Genomic DNA, 22491 nt, shown 5'->3' on the forward strand with positions numbered 1-22491 from the left:
ATAACAATACTTTCACAGGAAATGCACAGTCAAATAAACAGTTTTCTTAAAAAGGGGTGAAGTGATGCCTTACCTATTAGTTACACAATCTCGCCCTCCAATTACTCTTGCAGTGACTTTCTGCCCTACTTTAAGCAAAGAAGATGGAAAAGAACCAGGAGTTGCATTTTCTGGTATCTCTGATGCATGTATTCTGCATGTGATGCCATTTTCTAATGTTACTAAAACAGAAGTAGGTTTAATGGACTTCACTGTGCCAACAACTATATCTCCTAAATTCAAAGAATGTTTGGGACCAGTTGGCAAAACCTCCTTCGTGATGGATGTTTTACGGACTCTTGTAGTGTTCTTAAACTTATCAGGTTCTCTCAAAACTAGTACCAGCCCGCCAGTGGACTTTTTGCTTAAGTGCTTCAGAGACACATTCAATGTCTGGCCCAAAGTCAGAGACTCAGATTGAAATCTAAAACAGTCATTCAAATGAGCCGTCACTGGCATTGCAGCTAGTTGTCCACTTTCTTCCAATGAAACAATGGCAAAATCCTTCTCCACATGCTGTACTGTTGCCAAATGTTTGGAGTCCAACATCAACTATGAACAAAATAAAAATAGTTCCTGGAATTTACAACAGGTTTTTAGCTAAATTCAATACACGCAATACATAAAACATCATTAATTAAAAAATTCTCTCTTTGCAAAACTCAGTTTTGTAATGTTTATTTAATGTTCAGTTCAGTCAATAGAGCCTGAGTTAGCACAAATTACTGTCTAACTCATAGGTTTTTAACCCGTGTCTCTCTTCACTTAAACACCCTAGGCAAGTATAAACCCCTGGATGTTTAATGACATTCAATCAAAAGTCATTTACATTGGTCATTTCCTCCATGTTCATGTTTAACAGAATTTTAAAACCACAATATATAAAACGCTTGTAATCTTCTTATAATTTGTACATCTGTCAAACAATTTTATTAAATTTTTGTAATGTCTCATGACATGTACCGTAGATACTCGCGTATAAGTCGAAAAATGTATGCCTTAAAATTCATTCAAAAAAACAGGGTCGACTTATCCGCGGGGCAACACAATTGTCCATAGAATTTGGGTAATGACATTGTACACTCAACGCTTCACGGTGTTAAGTCACCAGTCATCTGCCGTTTCCCATGGTCTTTGAAATAATTATAAGCCAGCAATACTATTGCTAATTAGCTAGTTTTTTTCTAATTTCATTAAATAATTCTTTAAACTGAAATACTTGAATTTGAGCATTAGCTTTTGCAGGTTTTGGATAACAAACATACCATTAGCTGCCACGTGCAACCAGATTTGGAATTAAAAGAACCAAGGCAACGCACGCTATCAATGCGATGCAAGCTCAGCTCGCGATTCAAAACATTTCTCTGCCTACCCGTTTGTCTCGTCTGACAGTGGCTGAAAAGCAGCATCAAGAGAGAGCAGCCTGATGTAGTCCAGCAGTGGGTAATCTGTTGTGTCCAACAGCAAGCCATGCTGTCTTGTGAAGTCCGGTAGCCAGTTCGGCTCCCACGGATCAATGTCTGGGTATTCCTCCCACGCGAACCTTGCCGTAGCTGCATCATCTGCGCGAATGCGTTCAGCTGGCAGCCGATCAGCTGATGCCGGCTTCTCACTCTCTTTCTCGATTCCTGATCACTGTCAATATAATCAGATTCTGAAAAATCAGAGTCCAACTCAGCGATAATGTGCAAAACATCGTCTGCCGAGTATTTTCTTTTCTGCACTCACTTCGCTCCCTTGTGACATATCGACGCCATCTTGCCTTTGTTTACATTTCGCAACTCACGCACACGCAAGGATTATTTGCCGAGTCAACGAGTCTAGCATTTCTCCAAGCACAGAGGGAATGCCTGTGACGTGACAGTGAGTTTTGTCGCCATTAACAGCTGATTGTCGCCCTCTATCTCCGATAGCTGTCAAGTTTTACCCTCGACTTATATGCGGGTCATAACAAATTTCGTAATTTTCGGCTTAAACAATACACTCGACTTATCTGCGAGATCGACTAATACGCGAGTATCTACGGTAATTAGTTCTAATTGTGTTTACATTCCTTGCACAGCACAACCAGGAAATGCAAATACAAAAGAGAAGTAGTGACTGCAATAAGAGATGGTGTGTTCCAGATGAGACAATCAGGAGATTATAAGATGAAGTGAGCTATGGGCAGAATGATCATTAGCAGTAGGAAGACGACAATGAATTTTGCTGCCATTTATTGTATTTGGAAAACATTAAAGGGAAATATGTATACTTATAATAAGGGATGCTGGTATTAAAGTGCTGAATTAAATCATATTTTTGGGCATATCTCGCAGAGAGTAAAATGCAATCTTAATTGTGTTGTACTATACAATATATGCTCAATAAATGTCATAAACATGTGAAGGTAAACAATTATAATTATTAACTAAAAAAACAGGGAAATGAAAACCTCTATCAAAATGTCAAAGAAAAGAAGGAAGACCTATACAGAAACAACATTCATATACTTACTAACTCACACCAACTTAAACTGAAATGAACATTCACTAAGGAGCTTGCAGTTTGCTACAGCTGAACATGTGTCAAGTGTCTCGCAATCCATATCTACACAATAATCTCTCTCTCCTACTCACCACACAATCCTTTGAAAATATACTCTTAGGTGGACAGAGTCAATATATTTAAGAGCACAAGAATGAAGGCTTCTGGTGAAAACAGTGAAAAGTACCCTAAAATAGATTGGACAGACTGCCATACAGCTGATATCATGAACAACTATTTTCCAGTGGATTTATGTGATATTTTTCTAAAACTTTTGAATGATTTTAACAATATTTCATCAAGATTTTTTTTTTTTTTTTTACATTCCCCCATATGGAAAATCTTTATTCTCCCTATCCCTTCTTACCTCTTTGACAGGACAGTTCAACAACTCCTTTCTAAGAGAAACATGAACTTGTGAAGTCAAAAGATCAACATGCAGCACCACAGGTTTAACCTTCTGCCCTGGAACAACATTTACACCTGAGGGGAAAAAGTAAAAGGTTCATATTAAATGGACAGCATAAATAAAATACAATCATTTTACACAACAGTTAAAAATAATTAAGCCTTGTCCTAATAATGTATTAGTATCCAAGTAGTAAAATAAATAAATGAATAAAACAAACAAACAAATAAATAAAAATACATGAATTTCTCAGAACAAAGTAATTGCTTTTCAAGGCCAGTGACTAACTTACTGTAGTACAAATGTCATCAAGTGCTGGTGGATCTTATATAGTGCTGTTTATTGGTTACAATAAGTGCAAGGTGTTTAAAATTTGTGTGTCATATCAGCAGACCATAGGCATCACGTAATAAGCTTGTATAGATATACATTGGATGACACTACTCATTGTCAACAGCATGCTAATTCACATTAGTCCACCAAGACTAAGCACATAGGGAAGCGAGAAAGGACTGTAAGAGAATGACATTTGTGTTGGTTTTCTCTTTCGTACCGACGTCATTGACCCAGAGGGGGTTCCCAGAGATCCAGTTGTTGCTGCCTAACTCCAAACTGGTAATGCAAAAAAACAGGTGTCACGTAACACTAATCTCAAGTCTATAACGACTCTTACTTATCAAAATTTAAACAGAAGTGCTTTCTCCTCTGCCAACCATCATTAAATGTGGCTTACCCCAATCCTATTTCTCAACTCCTCTGACATGATCTTACTGCAATTCCACTTGATTGTGATCCAGAGTACATCTACAAGGTTTGTAGCGTCTGGAGCATTAGAATAATTTCAAGCAACAGCAATTAAGAACAGGGTTGCCAAAAGTATCAAAATGTATTGATTGTAACATTTGTTGTTTTTTTTTTTTTTATAAACTGTTCCAATATTCATTTTTCATGGTATTGATTCTTTAGCCTACATTATGAATGCACTTCCAGTTCGCTTTGACAATTGAGCCTCATAGGCTACCAATGGGCTTGGCTTGAGTTACAACTCTATTTCTTACAGTATCTTATTTTTCAATTGCAAAAACATTAATCAGTATAAGTCTGTAAACTGTTGAGTATGAAGTAGGAATGTAATGTTTGTTGTACTTAGTTAAACGTTTAGCACATTAAGACAGGGTTCTGCAGTTATTTTTTATATGCAGGCCAGTTTTATTCTACATTTAGGGGCAACACTTTTTAGTATTACGGTCTGTCATTCCCTACATTTTTAAACCCTTGCTACAAACTGTGCTATCATAGTGTTACTTTATTACTTGTGATTTTAAAATTACATTTCATCTCATTTACTATATAATGTAAGGCGCTACAGTATAACTTATGTGTACAACTGTATACTCCTCAATGTGCCTAACTACATACTCCCAATGTGCTTATATAGAAACTTAATTGTGGGATGATGGCTAAAGGAAAGGTTGACTGGATGTGACACTGCTATGACTGCAGCTTTACAGATGGGGGTCAGTGTGAATAAAGGGGGGGGGGGGTTACATTTTTCCTTTGAGCTACATCATGAAAAGTGCTGCTAAGCCCAGCAATGATCATGATTTGATGACTTTAAAGACAGACCTATTTTGTTGTAGTTTCCTCATTAGAGAAACCAAATCAAAATTCAAATCTTCCTATATAAGATTATGACTGCGGGTGAATGAGAACTGTAATTTTTGGGATATTCTGTAATGTGCATTATTATTAATGCCAAGGTTATTGACAACTAATGTTGTTAATTATTCCTATGCTTTAATGACTAAAATTTGTATTTGTTTTCATTAATGTAAAGATTTTGATGCACACAGAATTTTAATTTATTATTGTAACTCAGTAAAAAAATGTATTGGGTATTGAACTTCAATACTTTTCTTATTGTATCGAAGTTTTAGTACTATGATGACCCTAATCGGGAACAATCGTGTCAATGCATTCTGCCTACTCATGAGGTGCCATGGTCACTCAAAGCTCAGCCTAGATCTTTTCACCAGATTTATCAGTTACTGTTATCTATTACTGCTCTAGTTGACCATACCTTTTTCGATGGAAGAATTCAAATCATTTGTAATTCAGGCAAACATGAAAACTAAGGCCTTGAAATCAACAAAGGGATTCACAAGCTGGTTGTTTTATAATAGAAAAGTAAACGGCTAAAAACATTGTAATGTGTCTATCTATACTGTATAAGATGCAGCTTGCAAAAAGCAAATAGTGCAGTGTCAAAAACAAAACATAGGTTGGTGGAAAAAACTTGGGTCTGAATATTTTAATGCACAACATACAATAAAGACAACACATTTTAAGAATCAGAATTTGTTTTTTTTTTTTACAATGAAACTTGACACTATACCAGGTACTAAATGAAAATGTGTACCCATAAACATTGTTCTGCATTTATGATCTAAATTTGATATAATTCAGAGGGATATAATGGCAATTTTTACATTTAACATGTAAAACTTGTTTCTGAGAATAATTAAAACATGAAAACAATCAGTCTATAGCTTTTTCATTACTGTTTTCAAACAAAGCAGACATAGATTTCTTTAAAAGTACCTTTCATGTGATACTTCACGGCTTTGACTATTGCCCCAGGAACTTTGCTACATTTAAAGTATGCTGTACCATCACTGCTCTCTTCTTCAAAAACCACTTCTATTTTTTTGCTCACGGAAAGAAGGAGAATACTGTCTAATGTTGGATCACCTGGAAGTGAAATGCAAAACAGAAAATGTAATAAATAGCCTGGACATCTGCAAATATTTCAAAGCTTTTAAGTTTTTCGGTGATGTACATTTCTGACAGAAAATGTCAGATATTAGGGGGAAAAAAACACCATATGGCTAAGTTTATTAAGATTTTCTGCATTAGTGCTTGGACTCTGACTGATTAGACAGATTTACTGTGTGGAGAGAGACAGACAGACAGACAGTCAGTTCCAGTCTTAAAAAAACGCATTTTGAAGTCGCAGCACTGGGTGCAGCTAGACATTTTTTATTTCCAAACTCTGCAGATGCTTTGTTTTTTCTTCCATGAAGAAGATAGAAACACCTTGTAAACAGAAATGCATCATTAGTTATTATGATTAGTTCAAAGGGTGGCATAAGTTTTCTTTCTTGGAGAATGGGCGTGTTAAGGATAGTCTCCAATGGTAGCTCCAGCACATGAATAATTATACAAGCAAATTAGCCATGTGGTGCTGCCCTTCTTAACAACATAGATCGCTATTTGGTGGCAGTACTTATACTATTCTTATTATGGTCAGCATCCAATGAATATGAATATTCTTATTATGGTCATACATCCAATGAAAATACTGTAAGTTGTTTTTTTTCCCCCCCAAAAAACAAATGTAAGTTGAAAGGCTAGAGTATTGTTTGGATCATGACAACATGAATCCCCGAAGCAGCTCAGCAATGATCGTAATAGTACACATGCATGGATGTTCTGTGGATTGCTGCCATACTGGTCTCACAAAGCATCATTGGGTGTTGTGAAAAATAAAAGTATTCGTCTAAGCCAGCCACAAAGTGAATTTACAGGAAGATATTCAACAAACAAGGTCACTGGCAAATACAGCATATTTGCCATGAAAAACGCTTTGCCAAATTTTGACAAGCACCACTATATGACACAAATGATTTATTATTGTTGGTAACCAGTCAAGCTGATTGGATTAGGTGCAATATTTGATACTTAATAAAACAGAAGCCAGAATATGCAGGAGGGCACATTAGATAATACTTTTTTAATCGTTTACCTTTCTGCGACTCCATCTGCTCCTTTTAATTTAAAAATTAGTATTTCCATTTGTTTGGAAAATATTACAACTATGCTCCTATAAAGGGATTCCCTATGCCCCTCTTCCTACATATTGCTTTTAAGAAAGCACAGCACTTTACCACTTGTCTGTTAAGTACTGGCTGATACACTTTTTTTTTCCTGAATAACCTGAGTTTCCTGAAAAGATTCCCGACTATCTGTAAGTTTCTATTAACCCATGACATTTATTACTATGATCTTCCCGAGCCCTAACGTCTATCACTTAAGACTTTATTCCAAATTCTGAGAGCCTGCTTCTATCCATAAGTGATGCGTTTCCTTTGCTTCTAATGGGTGAGCCTCTCAGTATGCATATTCATTTTTACTTTGGGCCATTTTGACTAAACAATAGCATGGTTAGAAACATTCTATAGGGTGGTCCAGATCGAACTATGCAACTTTTAATGCAATGCAATGATTGCATAATTAGATCTGGACCACCCTGTAGAACTGGGCACATTCATTAACAGTAGAGTTTTTGCCATTATTTTAGGTTATGAACAAGTTCCCATTATTGCATATTTTTTGCCAATTCACCAACTTTCACTAATAGTGACACCACTGTTTCCAGTTTCTCACACTCAGCTGTTGACACTCAAAAAATGTATATCACAGACTTCAACTAGACAGAACACTTTAAAACTGTAAAGTGAACTTCATTTTGAAAAATTGTAAACAGCTTATGGTAACTCCAAATAATTACCATCAAAAATAGTGAGATATTTTGTCAAGTTAGGTTTCAAAGCTGCAACATGCAGTTGTTCAGAGTAGATTCAGTTTGAATGAGAAGAATAAGAATTTCCCAGTATTACTAAGAAAGCATGTAATGTTTTCAAAAATAAAGTGCAAATTTATTTAGTAAATAAATCTTATGTAAACTGGACAGTGCTGGACAAATAACAGTAAAAATCAAAAAATATAAGCCAAAACAGAAGAATACAAAAAGTTGACAATGAAAAAGAATAAAAAGGAAAATATACAAACATAAATAAATAAAATGGAAAGCCATGATGGTTGGTAATTCTTTAATGCAATTACTGTAGTAAACTGTATAATAAAACTGGTGTCATGGAGAAGCTCAAAGAGATGGTAATACTGTACCTCTTTTGTTCAGAATATCTACAGCACTATTTCTCTCTTTTAAGCACTGTAAAAGCAACTTCAAACTCTCATTCTGGTCGTCCTCTCCAGTACACTGTGATATCTGTAGGTTTACCAAGAACCGCCTTTTTTCTACATCTATTTCGGTAACCTTTGCCACCACCGTTTGGCCTGTTTGAAAGAAATCACTGGTGTCTGTTACATATTTGTCTGACAAAGCCTGTAAAAGAAGAAGGGTAGAAAAATTCTGTAAAGAAATTTGTGAACTGAAAAATTACAGTCCTCAAAATATCTTAGCACAGAAGTTAATCTAGAGCACTTAAAGGGGGAGCGGTTATTGAGAAGTACAGTTTTATATATACATAGAATGCCCTCCATAACAAACGTAATATCATTTAAGTATGTATGCGGAAAACACATATGTAACTTGTCCTGTAACATGCATTCCCAAGCAGTCCTCCAGAATGATGTTTTCTCAAATACGTTGACCACTTTGTAAAAATTGTTTAGTTTAGTATTTTGTACACTGTATTAATCCCAAAGGGGGAAATTGGCTGACCCTGCTTTCTGAGCACCAAATGGTCATGCAAAAAAGACATTGTTCAGCACCCTGGCACAATTTTCAGGTTAAGGGTCCAGCTGAAGGGCCTAAAGGAGTAGGATTTTTTCCCGGCAGTAATGGCATTTGAACCAGCATCCTTCCAGATACCAGTACAGTTCATTCAAAAAGTATTCAGACCCCTTCATTTTTTTCCCATTTTGTTATGTTGCAGTCTTATGCTAATATCATTTGAAGTGTCTCCTCATCAAGCAAAAACAGGAATTTTAGAATTTCTTGCATGATATATTAAAAATAAAAAAATCAGAAATTTCACATTGACTTCAAGTATTCAGACCATAAGCTATGATATTTGAGATCTGGCTCAAGTGCTTTCATTCTATCAATCATCTTTGAGATGTTTCTACCCTTGTCTGGAGCCCACCTGTGATCAGTTCAATTGACTGGACAGAATTAGCATAGGGACACACCTTTCTATATAAGCGTAGTACTGGTGACAATGTGCATCATAGCAATAAACAAGCCATGAGGTCAAAGGCACTGCCTGCAGAGCTTAGAGACAGGATTGTGTTGAAGTTCAGATCAGGGGAAGACTACAAAATTACTTCATCACTGAAGGTTCCTAGAGCACAGTGGCTTCCATAATTCTTAAATGGAATGTTTGGAACGACCATGCAAGAGTCTCTCTCATGTCTCCCAAACCAGTTCTCTTGAGTTCAGGCAAACGTCTAGAAGGATAACCATCACTGCAATACTCCACCAATCTGGGCTTTATGACAGAGCTGCCAGAGGAAAGCCTCCTCCCAGTAAAAGATACATGAAAGCTGGCTTGGTGTTTGGAAACAACACACCTAAAGGACTCTCTGAAGGTTAAAAGTTTTTTTTTTTTTTTTTTTTTTTTTTTTGGAGTTATTTTTCAGCAGCAGGGACTAGGACAGGGTAGAGGGAAAGCTGAACACAGCAAAGTGCAGACGTATCTTTAATAAAAATCCATTCCAGAGTGCTCTGGACCTGACTATGTCAAAAATTCAGCTTCCAATAGTACATTGACCCTAGCTACAAAACAAACATACATAGAAGTTACTGGAGGACAACTCTGCGAATGACTAAGCGTAACCTAGCCAGCGCCCAAACTTGAACGCATTCAAATATCTCTGATGGGACCTGAAAACAGCTCCCCACTGACAGTCTCCATCCAACATGAAAGAGTTTAAGAGGATCTGCAGAGAAGAAAGCCTAAAAATCCCCAAATCCACCTTGTGTGGTCACACACAAGAAGGCTCCAAGCTGTGATTGGCGCTAAAGGTGCTTCAACAAAGTACTGAATACTTGTGTCAATGTGATATTTCATATATAAATTTTTTTTTTTTTTTTTTTTTTTTTTTTTTTTTTTTTTAAAAGCTTGAGCCTATAGCTCCAATTTGGCAGAACAACACTTTATGGCTGCAATAGTCATTGACACGAGGTAGCACTCTGTGTAAAAAAGTTTAGTGTTTGCGGTTTGGAAATGTTACAAATACAGAGAGGTAAGGTGTTGTACAGTGTTAGCCATTATGGATGCATCCATCCATCCATCCATTTTCCAACCCGCTGAATCCGAACACAGGGTCACGGGGGTCTGCTGGAGCCAATCCCAGCCAACACAGGGCACAAGGCAGGAACCAATCCCGGGCAGGGTGCCAACCCACCGCAGGACACACACAAACACAACAAACACACACGGGCCAATTTAGAATCGCCAATCTACCTAACCTGCATGTCTTTGGACTGTGGGAGGAAACCGGAGCGCCCGGAGGAAACCCACGCAGACACGGGGAGAACATGCAAACTCCACGCAGGGAGGACCAGGGAAGCAAACCCGGGTTCCCTAACTGCGAGGCAGCAGCGCTACCACTGCGCCACCGTGCCGCCCCATTATGGATGCAATGAATAGTAATTTGTATTTTGTAATTACAAACTGCCTGAAGACGGGGCCCGAGTTGCTTCGAAACATTGCATATTGTAATCTGTTCAGTTAGCCAATAAAAGGTGTCACTTTGCAGGACTTCTCATTAAATACAGCGAGGCCAACAAGTTTAATTTTTCTGCTAAACTTCTAGAATAATTTTTTTCCTATTTTCCACCAATCCCCTTTAGAAAAACTATTTTTGGTTTATATTACTCAAACTGCTGTTAAAAAACTCTCTCTAAGAACATAATTATAATTGTTCTTGGGAGTAATGTTAATTTTTATTAAGGCTGGGCAGCATAATAATTGAGAACCTTTATAAATTGGAATGTTGCCTGCAATAAGAAAAAAAACACACTAATGCTTTAATGGTATTTATAGTCTAAGGATTTTGCTGCAAAATACACTGAGTAAAACAAATTCAGTTTCATATTCTGAATGTAAAGACATAGGATGTTAGCATAGATCTAGTTATCTTACAAATTTGTCCAGCATTGAAATTTAAGAGGCCTTCTTTCCTCAATTTGTACATAACCAAATGTTTTTTTTTTTTTTTTGAGATATCTGGAAATTCTTGTGTAGATCTAGAGCCTCGTATACAAAATCCAGCTTAAATTCCATACTAATATTCTGCTTATGCTAGAAAGGAAAAACTGTACTAAAAACAATTACATACATACATACACCAGGTCTCAAGCCAAGTTCCTTAATAAATATCAAATGAACTTAAAGTGTGTGTTTATGCACATATTTATTTATTTATTTATTTTTAATTATTCCTGGTCCTTGTAAATTTGCCCCCCCCCCCCCCCCGAGAAAATGTATGCCTTACAAATTGCACTTTCTGGAAGTTCATGACCTCCTCACCATATAAACTTGGCCATGTTCCTGTGTAAAGTCTTTACTTACATGCCGTGAGAGCACAGAAAACTCAACAATTGCGAGCCCAAAGATTTAATGACATTTGAGTTTAAGAAGTGGCCAAAGAGGTCTGCCTACAACTCTCAAATAAAGGGTGTTTTTCCACAGTTTTTTTAAGGTCGCATTTAAGGTAAATAGGCTAATCAAGGAATTAGGGGCATGGTGACACAGCAGAAACATTGCTTGCTGTCTCATAGTAAGGAGTCTAGGGGTTATGTGAACTGGCGATGCTGAATCATCCCCTGATGTACGTATGTGTGTTTGTGTATGTGTGCATGTGTATTCACCCTGCAATGGGCTAGCACCTGGTCCAGGGGTTGCTCTTTCCTGCCATGATAGGCTCCATCTGCCCAATGGCCTGGATAAATAGGGTTAAAGGATGGATTAATCAATGAATACTATAATGTGTACTGTACAAGGCAACATTCACTTGCATATCTCCAGTCCTTAAACAGAAAGCGAAATATTCTTGTTCAATTTCAATTACAGGTTAGTTTATCTTTCAGATTTAGTCTGAGAGAGGTTGTTTCAATTTTTAAGTATGTCATGTACAGTATTTTTCTCTTTTACATACCAAAAAGGCACCGTCTGCAAACATATCATCTGCATGAATGATTAAAATGGTAGTACGATTGGCTACGGCTTATGCCTGCTTGTATAACAGCAGCGTGACAGTCTGAGCAAATTTGCATCACATGTTATACAGTACATACCTCTGTTACAAGATATTTAAAAAACAAAAGTGTGATATCAGTCTCTTTAATGGGACAAATAAGAGAAAATACTCCAACTTTCAAATTAGTTAACTAAGTTGAACCTGAATGTTACGCTGTACAATCATTTACTAACCTCTTAAAATAAGTACCTATTTTGTCACAATCAAAATACAAAGACAAAAAACTTAAAAACACAACGTTCTGTCGTTTAAATAGTTTCAATGACATTTGTGTCCTTTTTCATGATGAGAAATGAGTTATAAGCTGATTTAGACATCCAAGAGCGGTCCTCTTAAGAGTTTTGTGTAATGAATTGAAGACTACATTACAAAGACCACCACACAGAAATCTTACAATCTGTTTCAACATCAGTTTTAACAACCAAATTCAGAAAATGGATGGAAGGACAGACATCAGAATGTGACTGATGCATCAGTTCACTGTTTTCTTCAGCATTCCTGCACACTTTATTCTCAGAATATCCATTTGTTCCCCAGTTCATAGTGCCAGTAGAGAATTCCATTAATTTGACAGGCTTAAAATATAAAAAACGCAGATAAACAAAGACACGGTGACTAAACCAAAACAAAACATCCTCAATACTTTGCTTTCAGTTCACAAAATTATTTATAAAGATTTTTCTCTTAAGTGAAAACAACTTCACTATTGACGACTTCAGTGAAAACTGATTTTTCTTGCATTTTGTCAACCACCACATTGAATTAATAAGTATCTTGTTAAAAGGCTCATTCTACAACAATATTAGGCTTAATCAGCATTACCAAAAATAGACTTTGGGAGATCTTGGGAGCACAAAAGCAATGCTATTTTCCAAATTAATGCATCGAGTTGTCTCAGTTATTTTTGGTGTTAATGTATGTACTCATTTCAGCATACATGCCACTCAAATAACATCACAGAAAGCTTTTAACCAGGAGTAAACAACACTTAAGTCATGTTAAAGAAAATGGCAGAACAGACTATTTGGAAGAGAAAGGAGAAATTTGTGTCCATTGCTACACCAGAATGCCCAGCTGAGTATCTAGTGTATGGTTCAATTTAGTCTCTTCTGTGGATTGGGGTTAATCTCTCATGCTCTCTCAAACACATTCATACATGATGCTTGTTCGATCTTTGTATTCAATTCCAGAATATGGACCACCTAATCACTTTGGACTGTTTAAACATGTAGTTAATAGGAATGCAGTTAAAAAGTCATATTATTACCAAGATAGTATAGCATACAGTGTGGCAGTGACATTAACTCTGACTGCACAAAAATAAATTTTCCTTGCATCTTTCTTTGTACTTTTATAATACTTGCTGAAACTTCTACAAAATATTCCACCAAGTGCCTACCGATATAGCAATCATGGCACACTTTTTAGTTTTATGTAGATTTTGTGGTGCCTGGATGGGGGTGGTACCCACCCGGGACGCCCAGGAAGACAGGAGGAGGGCTTATTCCTCCTCCAGGCCTCGAGGGGGCGACCGCCCTGGGGACCGCGGGTACAGAGCTGGGAAGCTCGACCCTGTAGGGGCCCGTGGTCACCGCCAGGGGGACCCCAATACCTGGAGGACCCTGGACCGCAGCACTTCCGCCACACCAGGAAGTGCTGGGGGGAAGAGGAACAGGGACACTCTGAGTACTTCCAGGGAGACAGCTGGCACTTCCGCCACACTGGGGCGTGTCGGTGGGAGATTGCCGGGAACACACCTGGAGCACATCCGGGTGCTTATTTAAAGGGGCCGCCTCCCTTCAGAGATGGACTTGAGTCGGGTGGAAGAAAGGACAAGGTTGCTGAAGGAAAGAAGGAGGCGGTCTGAAGAGACAGAGAGAAAGAAGGCATTGTGATAAGGCCTGGACTGTGGGGTATTGGGGCTTGTGCGTACTGATGGATTGTATAATGGAGACCCAAAATAAACGTGTGTGGGGCGATTTAAACATGTCTGCCTGTCTGTGCCCGGGTCATATTCCACAATTTGTTGAATTGCTTTCACTGTGCAGATTGTGATTTTAATATACTGTACTCTTATTTATTCTGTAAAGTATCTCCCAACGTTGCATGCTAGTAATGGCAATACAGTGTATATATACTATATATGATTAAAAAATATGACAATGTACCAGGAAAAAATAGATACATATAAAATGCATCTTTAAATCTGAAACATATTAGAGTATTCATGTTATCCACACAATACTGCATGGTTTGTTACACTGACGATGGCTTTTATATGGATGATCACTCCAAACCATTTTCAATATACTAGGTAGTGATTTCAGCTTCAGTTTACAGCTTCTCACAATGTACACTAAGATCATTAAATGTTACAATGAGAAGTCTAAAAAACCTTCGGTCAAAAGTAGGATTTCCAGATAATATTTCATCTTAAGGAAACTATTGGTTAACTGTGGATGTATAATACATCTATAAAGTACATAAATTATAGATAAAACTACTTACTCGTTTAGGTTTGTGTAAAAACAAAACAAAATTAAAGCCAGAAACATGTTCCTTTTTTAATTTAATTAAGGAGCAATAGTGTACCACAACAGCAGTGGTGCCAAACTTATATCTGAAATGTTTGCATATTTCTGTACTTACTGATTTAGGAGCAAGTCCTATGAGTCCAAAAGGAAACTCTACAAATACTCCATATGGTTTTATATTCCTGACGAATCCAATGAGCAACATTCCTGAATGGAGGTCAGAAATATCTTTTGGCAAATCATTCTCCTCCACTGAGTTCTTGATTAATGTTTTTTTGGTCAACATCTTGATGCACAGTTAAGATAAATACATCAAAAGCAAAAATCATGAACACTTAACTTATACTTTCCTATAAGTATCTGAAATGTTTTAATACTTAGGCTGTCTAAAAATACAGGAAAAGATATACTTCTGAAAACCAAACAGTACAACATACATATACTGTATTACCGGTTATTTCATTTCAATAAACTAAAAAAACATGGACAATCCATATATATTGCATTTTAAATACTACATTGTGACAGGTTCAGCAATCTGGCAGGTCTTAAGCACAGGGAATAAAATAGTTAAGTATAAATGCCTATAAAAAAATCTGTTTACTTGATTTTCTTGAAAAACATACAACCTGAGAAATTCCTGCTTTAACCAATCCAGGAAATTACTTGGGCATATTTGTTCATTTATTGTAGGTGTTCTAGCAATGTCTGGTTCCTAACAAACAAAAAAATTGGAAGCAGAGATGAAGCGCAGCCTCGAAGATGGACTAAAGTAAAGGTCTATAAATAAAGACTGTATAATTTTGTGTGCATTTTTTCTTTTGTTTAATTGTGTCTAATAGAAAGTATGTTGGTAAATAGTAATGGTTAAGCACTCCAGCACATGATCAGCAGCATACTACACTTTACCTAAAAGTGCCATGAACTTTTGCTTCCTTTATCTAGTAATTGTCATGCTTTGTTCATAGATACCTTATCCAGAGGAATTCCTGGAAAATGTACTAGGTCTTGAATAAGGAAATTCCAGGAGGAATTATCCAAGGGTAATTTTATTCTGTGTTGTTAATGCATGGTTTTCATCTGACACTTTACTCATACGTCATGGGGGAGCCTACACTATCTGCTATTATACTGATACTACTACTTACTTACATTTCACAGTCTGCTAATTAAACTAATTAATCCTAATACAAGTTAGTCGAAAACTAATTATATTTAGACCACAAATCCATCAATATCTCTCTAAAATGTCTAAGTCCAGGACTACCATCTTTTGCTACAACTCTGTTCTGAATATTTATGGCAGAACTTTGTATCAAATCACTCCATTCAAAATTCAAAGGATACAATTTGTTGACTGCTTTTGTTGAAGCACATAACATTGGAGATAATATCCCCCACTTGCAGCACTTCCCAAAGGATGGTACAATTGGTAACATGGTCAGAAAGATGAGCCAAAGGTAGAAAAGCTGGAATTTTCTGAGGCAGAATTGTTACATTCAGACCATTTTCAGTCTTGTTTAGAACTTCCACTTCAACGATCTGAAATAAATTAATGGAAGGGAAAAATAAAAGTTAATTAGTAGAAATAAATTTAAGAGCAATAGACTTACAGTACCGATAAGAGTTCAAGTTTAAAATACCCTATGGTATTTTTAAAATTAATTAACTCTAGAAACCATGAGAGTAGTGTCCAACTGAATCATATTCAAGATAAGGCTAACCTGAAAAAAAGAACCAGTACAGAGATACAGCCACAGAATTTGATCTACAACACATATATGATACACATTTATGTTGGCAATTCAAATGGTAATTTGGCTAATTAAAACAAATTAAATAGCTATTTCCACCTTGTGTCTGGTTGTCAGTACTGCCCATTTGGAACTAATTTTGAAGCTGTCAAAGTCTTTTTAAGTCAAAGTCTCGTTTCACTACCTCTCACCCAAAAATATAAAAAGTATAAAACTGCTCATAAAAATATAATTTTTGGGTTGAGTATTCTTTTATCTGATAATTTTCCAGTGTTGTTGGTAGTGATAGCCTAGAAAAAATGTCCTTCTAATGTTTTCATAGTGAATCGAAATCACAAAGTTTATGATACACTGGATTTCAAAATGGTCAGGCAGGGGGTTTGGGGACCTCAAATAACTTGTACTGCATAATCCACATGTCAGCAATCTAGCTGTATGCTCACAATGTGCAAAACTACATGCCTATTTTGTTAAAATATTTTTTAAATAAATACCTCTTCAAATATCAAAGAAGTGCATGAACAGGATGCATGCTCAAATGAGACTGAGCTTTTAAATTAAAGATTTGCCTCTCTCCCTCATTCACTGGTCAGGAGTCTTGTCTTAAACTTAATGCTCCAAAAACATTTTACTTGCTAATTCCAAGATCTGGGTAATCTGGGTTAAACAAGGAGCAAATAAAAGTGAATGAGCTTGATCTTTCAGAACAGTTGTTTCTATTTTTCCCCTCTTTCGCGTCTATATTAATTCTAACCTTTTACACAGACCTTTGAGAATATCGTCAGAGAAGCAATATACTGAATTAAAGCAGAGTGTGTCCCTTATAAATTTTAGCAGAAATACTGACATGTCAAGTTTAACACTGTTTAGAAATGGGTTTTCTCCAGGAATAACCTTTGTCTGTGGACACCTGTAAGTTGAATGCAATGCAGTTGACCTTCTCTTGCTGCCATGCCACATGCACAAAGGGCAAGGCACTTTTCCTGCAAATTGGAATGCCTGCACTTACAAAAACAAAAGCTTAACAGAACTAACTGACTGTTTAGACTTATCAGCAATCCAACAAGCCATGTTCATTACATAGACAAAGACCTGTTGTTCAACAGAAGGGCCAAATGTGGACAAGTGCATTAATGAAGGATCTACACTATGAAACCTTCTGACGTCGGGAAATATAAGGGCACAGCAGTGCTTACATAATGTCTACACTAACTACAGAGTTCATCCAATTAACAAAACCATGTAACAAAATATAAATGTAGCATTAACAAAAGTAAAATATAGCCATATCATATATAATGGATGCTCTGGTGAAAGCTAAGTTTAAGTTAGTATTAAACACTACAGAAATACTAAACAGAACTTTTTTTTCTACTATGCCACTAATATTTTACTTGCTTTTAAAAATGTGTGCACCCCTTGCAGACTGATTTCGGTATATTTTATATGAAATCAACCCAAGACACATTTGTAAGATATATAGATATGTCAATTCAATAGTTCTTAAGCCACATTTAATTTAACAAAGATATTCTTAAGTTTATATACTGCCACTCACCCTGTCAAACCTGCAGCACAAAGTCTCATCTTCACAGTAGAAACTGAGACCTTTTTTTCCCCAATGCTTTTAAGCTTCTGTGCTGTGATGCACCTATCACGTAAGCTGATGACCCTCAGAAACTTGTCTTCTGAATGGCTTGTGACTTTGGGTCTGCCAGATCTCTTTCTATCAGAGTTTCTTACAGTTCTCAACTGCCTTTGGATTGTGTAGGTCACCACTGTACTCACTGACACTTTGATTGTTTTGCAGTTTCTCTAAATGAAAGGCCTACACGTCTGAGGGTAATAATGCGCTCATTTAATTTGTTAATTGTCATTATCTGACCCATTATTACTGGAATTTACAACTTTCTAGAGTGTAATATGGTCCAACTAGTACTTCAGAGGGTGTAGTAACAGTCTGTTTTTAAGTAATCAATGGAATTTGAGGCACCTGTACAAATTGTTTACTTCAACTTGGAAAGCTTAATTTACTGCAATACATTTGTTGGTTCCAACTTATTAGTTGTTTCCTGAAGAAGGCCCATTTGTAAAATTTTGAAATTTCTTTTTCTTTCAGTTTTTGCAAATATAAACTTTAAATTTAAACCTCTGGCACTTTACTGCTTAGCTTTTCACCATTTTAAGTCATTCACTGCATTTCAACCAATTAACTTTGAAGAAAAACTGAGATGTTCTAAAACTTTTGACTGGTAGTATACATACAGTATGTAGAAAACTGGTTACTGTATATGCAGTGTATATATAAAAGTATAAAAAAAATATACTTTTTTTTCCTTTACAACCTGATTATATAAAATCATGTTCTATTGGACTTGAAAAGCAAAAGAAACACCTATCTGATAAATTTTACAATATCATGTACATTCAAAAATAAATGCAAACCATGGAGAACTGATCCCATATATAGGATGGGCGGGGGGGGGGGGGGGGTGTATGCGGAAAGAAAAAGGAAACACTAAAGAAAAAATTATGTTGTTGCTCAGCTCCAAACAACAGAAAGCAGTTGTACATTCATGTTATTGTTCATTTAATTAATTCTCTTTATACTTTTATGTTACTGTTCATTTTATTCTCTTTAGTGCTTTTCTTTTAGCTACAGACACCTCGATAAAAGAGTTCCTTTTCTGTTTATTAAGATAAGATGTTAACCAAGTGATCAATTCATTTTAGCTGAAACTGGAAAAAGTACAATGTAATGACCATCTATGGTCATTACTTGAAAAATGCACAGCTACAAAAAGAAAAACAACAACTTTTATACGCCATTGGTAATATGTTTAGGAACCACAGCTGTATACTTAAAATTATAATTATGGATGTATTTAAGGCATGGATAGACCAAAAACAGGAATGTGGGGAACTGGTTACCAAACTATAATTCTCCAAGTTGCTTCTACAGATCTGTACCAATTACCAGACAACTCCTTGGTTTCTTTCCAAAGGAGGGTGGGGTAAAAAAAAACAAAACAAACAAACAAACAAACAAAAAAAAACACACTAACCTTTCCCACATTACAATCAAACTCTTCTGTTTGTGTCTGCTTCATCACATCCATTTTATTTGTGGAAACACCACTGCTGACAGCTTTGAAAGATAAAAGCAGCTTCTTTTCCTCTGGATTACATTTTAAAACTTTTACTTTGACAACCTTAAAGTAAAATAACTCATATTATAGTATCATTACATAATTATAGTATAAATGGAACTGAAAATTACTGAATAGTAATAATTTACTATCTCACCTGTCCTGTATAGAACATTTTCTCTGGGTTAGGAACCACCTCTGTACTCAACTCATTTCTTGGAACAAGTCCTTTAACATTATTGTAAAAGCATACAATACAGCCAAAGTCTTTGATGCACACTATAACCCCATGGGTGATCATGCCAGGCTCTGCATTCTCATAGTTAACGATAATGGGAAATGTGGATTTCACTAATGTTTTCTTCAGTGTTAGAATCATTCTTTTGATGACAGGATTCACATCAAGAACCTATAAAAGCCAATGACAAAATGTCAACAAATGAAGCACTTAACTGGTCAAGCAGCAATATCTATTTTGTCCTCATCTAACCATACACTTAAATAGCTTAGTAAACCTCAACTCAATTCCATGTATAAGTTTGCTGACAACAAGGCTAAGACTGAAAAACTACCACTGTATTCCATTAATTTTTATATTGTTAAAAATAAAGAAAAAAGTTTGAAGGAGCCATATTTAACTGTTTGAAGTAGTGCTCTCAAATGTTGAATTTTAGTCACACCTTAATAAGTGATTGCCATATAAAATCACAAAGATAAAGTATTTTACAATGAAAACTACGTGCTTATTAAACATTTCAATATTCATAGAGTACAATATATTTTAAAGACAAATATATAGACAAAATTAAATTTAAACACACACTACCTAACCAGCTCACTAAGTTCTTCCTAAAAATTAACTGTGTGATCTATTCATATTACACACACACACACAAAAAAAAAACCTTCTCAAAAATGTTGCATCACGTTGGAATATTGACTGATTTTATCTGTTCTCAGATTCAACACTGAAGGGATGTTTTTATGTATTAAATAAATAAATTTTATCCATTAAGACTGTCAGCAATGTTGACAAAAATAATGAAAAAGCAGATGAAAGAAAATGATTACAAACTTCAACTACCATGGCTGAATGGGCATTCTAACATTCACTTTACATAAAATAAATGTTGGCATTACTAAAAAAAAATTCAATTCAAAATAAGGTATATTAACATACAGAAAGTGTAAAATACAATAAATTTACAAAATAAAGAATATTTACCCGGCAGCGAACCTCATCTCCTGGACTATATTTCTTGCTTGGATTCTTTAAAATAATGTCAGCCAGATGTGTTCGAGGGACAAGTCCTCGGATATATGGGGTTATGCTTACCCACATCCCATAATCTTGCAATGAAGAGATTTTTCCCTGGTGAAGAAAATGGACATATTATGTACACTCAGTTTTTGTATTACACGTAACTCCACACATACACACACAAAGAGCACAGAAATACATGTTATATGAATGTTCACAGTGTGGTTTTAAGATTAGGTTTTTGAAAATGTTCCAGAAAAAAATAGTGGAGGAGATAACCTGAAAAAAGTTACAATCAAAACAAAGTATGGTGCTGTTCAACAAAATGTACTGACTGAACTTTTTCAAAATTAAAGCATGCATGTGATCAAATTAAGTTGCAACTTAAGTATACATGAAACCACACTTTAAATTAACCAGTCTCTTTTTTCTGAAAAGGACAGAAAATGGCAATTTAAAATAATTACAAAAATACTGTAAACACATTCAGCATAACACAGTCACACGTCATCAGAGGAAAAAATCACTTTGCTTCTTTTTGGTAAAAGACTTGATTCAAGAAGGGCAGCTTAAAGGTTCAGGAGTACATGGACACAGAGATCTGCAAGATTAAGCTATAAGCGAATGTTCCTGTAACTAAACTACTATAGTGCCAAATATAGGTGCAATCCCAAGGCTTGTCTAAAATGTGAGTCAACTTGAGAAAAAGGTCAGACTAAGTACAGAGTCAAGTTCCAGACTGTAAAAGAAAACTGACTTGTACAAATGTTCCATTGTACATGGATGGTAGCAAGTCACCCAACCTAACAAAGTTTTAAGGCCTATTTAAATATGTCCAGAAAGACTACAAAATTGTTAACAAGGCTTTTTTTAATTTGTAATTTTTGCTTCCTTTAGCGTATTTCTCCGTTGTGCAATTTGTTTACCAAATGCACCATTGTTAAAAACACTTTCCCTTCTTGCTCTCATTTAACATGTGATGAGATGTCAAGCACTCTAATCTTGTAATGGATATTAGAAGACTTGCAAAAATAACAATTATCATAGGAACTGCATATGCTTAAACAGAAAAATAAAAATTTATAAGTGATCAAAAATATTAGCATGATTTACCTCAATAATTTCTCCTGGCTTAATATCTTTGTATCTCAGGAATGATGCAGTAATTATTTTCCTGCAGGTAGAACAGCAAAGTGTTACCAAGTAACCATTATTGACAAAGTAGAATTTGAAATAAAAGAATCAGTGATACTCACCGCTGCAGACTTACTAAGAACATCTGATCCATAGGAGCATAATCCAAAATTCTGCAAGTGTGTTTGGTTCCTGGCATTACTTTATTGGGTTTTAACTGCCCACCAAACTCCATGAGATGATGTCGCTGATTGAATTAATGGACACTGCATTATTAATTCATGGGGATTTCAATCCAGCCTCAAAATTAAATTAGGATTGCAACCAACAACTATTTTGCTAACTGATTAGATGGTCAATTTGTTTTTAATTAATTTAGAATTTTAAAAATGAAATATTTGTGGAAAAGAGCAAGATTTTTATCCAGAAGTGAGTTTTATTCCATGCCCAATAACCTACTTGATAAAAACAGCATAAGTATGCTTGCAATTAACATTTGCCAAGAAACTGAGTAGCAAAAAATCTAGATGCCAACCTTAAGTTCAAGCTTAATACATTCAAGACAGTTGTCAACAACAAAGGCTAGAAAGCTGAAACCACTGTTAACAGTTGA

At 35.7% G+C, this 22491-nt stretch overlaps 2 protein-coding genes across 2 annotated transcripts in view; one reads left to right on the forward strand and one right to left on the reverse strand.

Moving 5' to 3' along the window:
* atp5md (ATP synthase membrane subunit k) overlaps nt 1-22491 on the forward strand; it is a 550207-nt gene that overhangs the window by 493617 nt on the left and 34099 nt on the right. The window lies entirely within an intron of this gene.
* The window catches only part of pdcd11 (programmed cell death 11), an 81472-nt gene that overhangs the window by 38327 nt on the left and 20654 nt on the right, over nt 1-22491 (reverse strand). The window contains 11 exon segments of the mRNA XM_051922160.1: nt 74-591; nt 2933-3048; nt 5576-5725; nt 7943-8162; nt 14696-14866; nt 15928-16122; nt 19400-19546; nt 19641-19892; nt 20709-20855; nt 21858-21918; nt 22001-22125. Coding sequence (XP_051778120.1) covers nt 74-591; nt 2933-3048; nt 5576-5725; nt 7943-8162; nt 14696-14866; nt 15928-16122; nt 19400-19546; nt 19641-19892; nt 20709-20855; nt 21858-21918; nt 22001-22125 — 2102 coding nt within the window.

This window comes from Erpetoichthys calabaricus, chromosome 2 (genome assembly GCF_900747795.2).
Source record: "Erpetoichthys calabaricus chromosome 2, fErpCal1.3, whole genome shotgun sequence".
Taxonomy (NCBI): domain Eukaryota; kingdom Metazoa; phylum Chordata; class Cladistia; order Polypteriformes; family Polypteridae; genus Erpetoichthys; species Erpetoichthys calabaricus.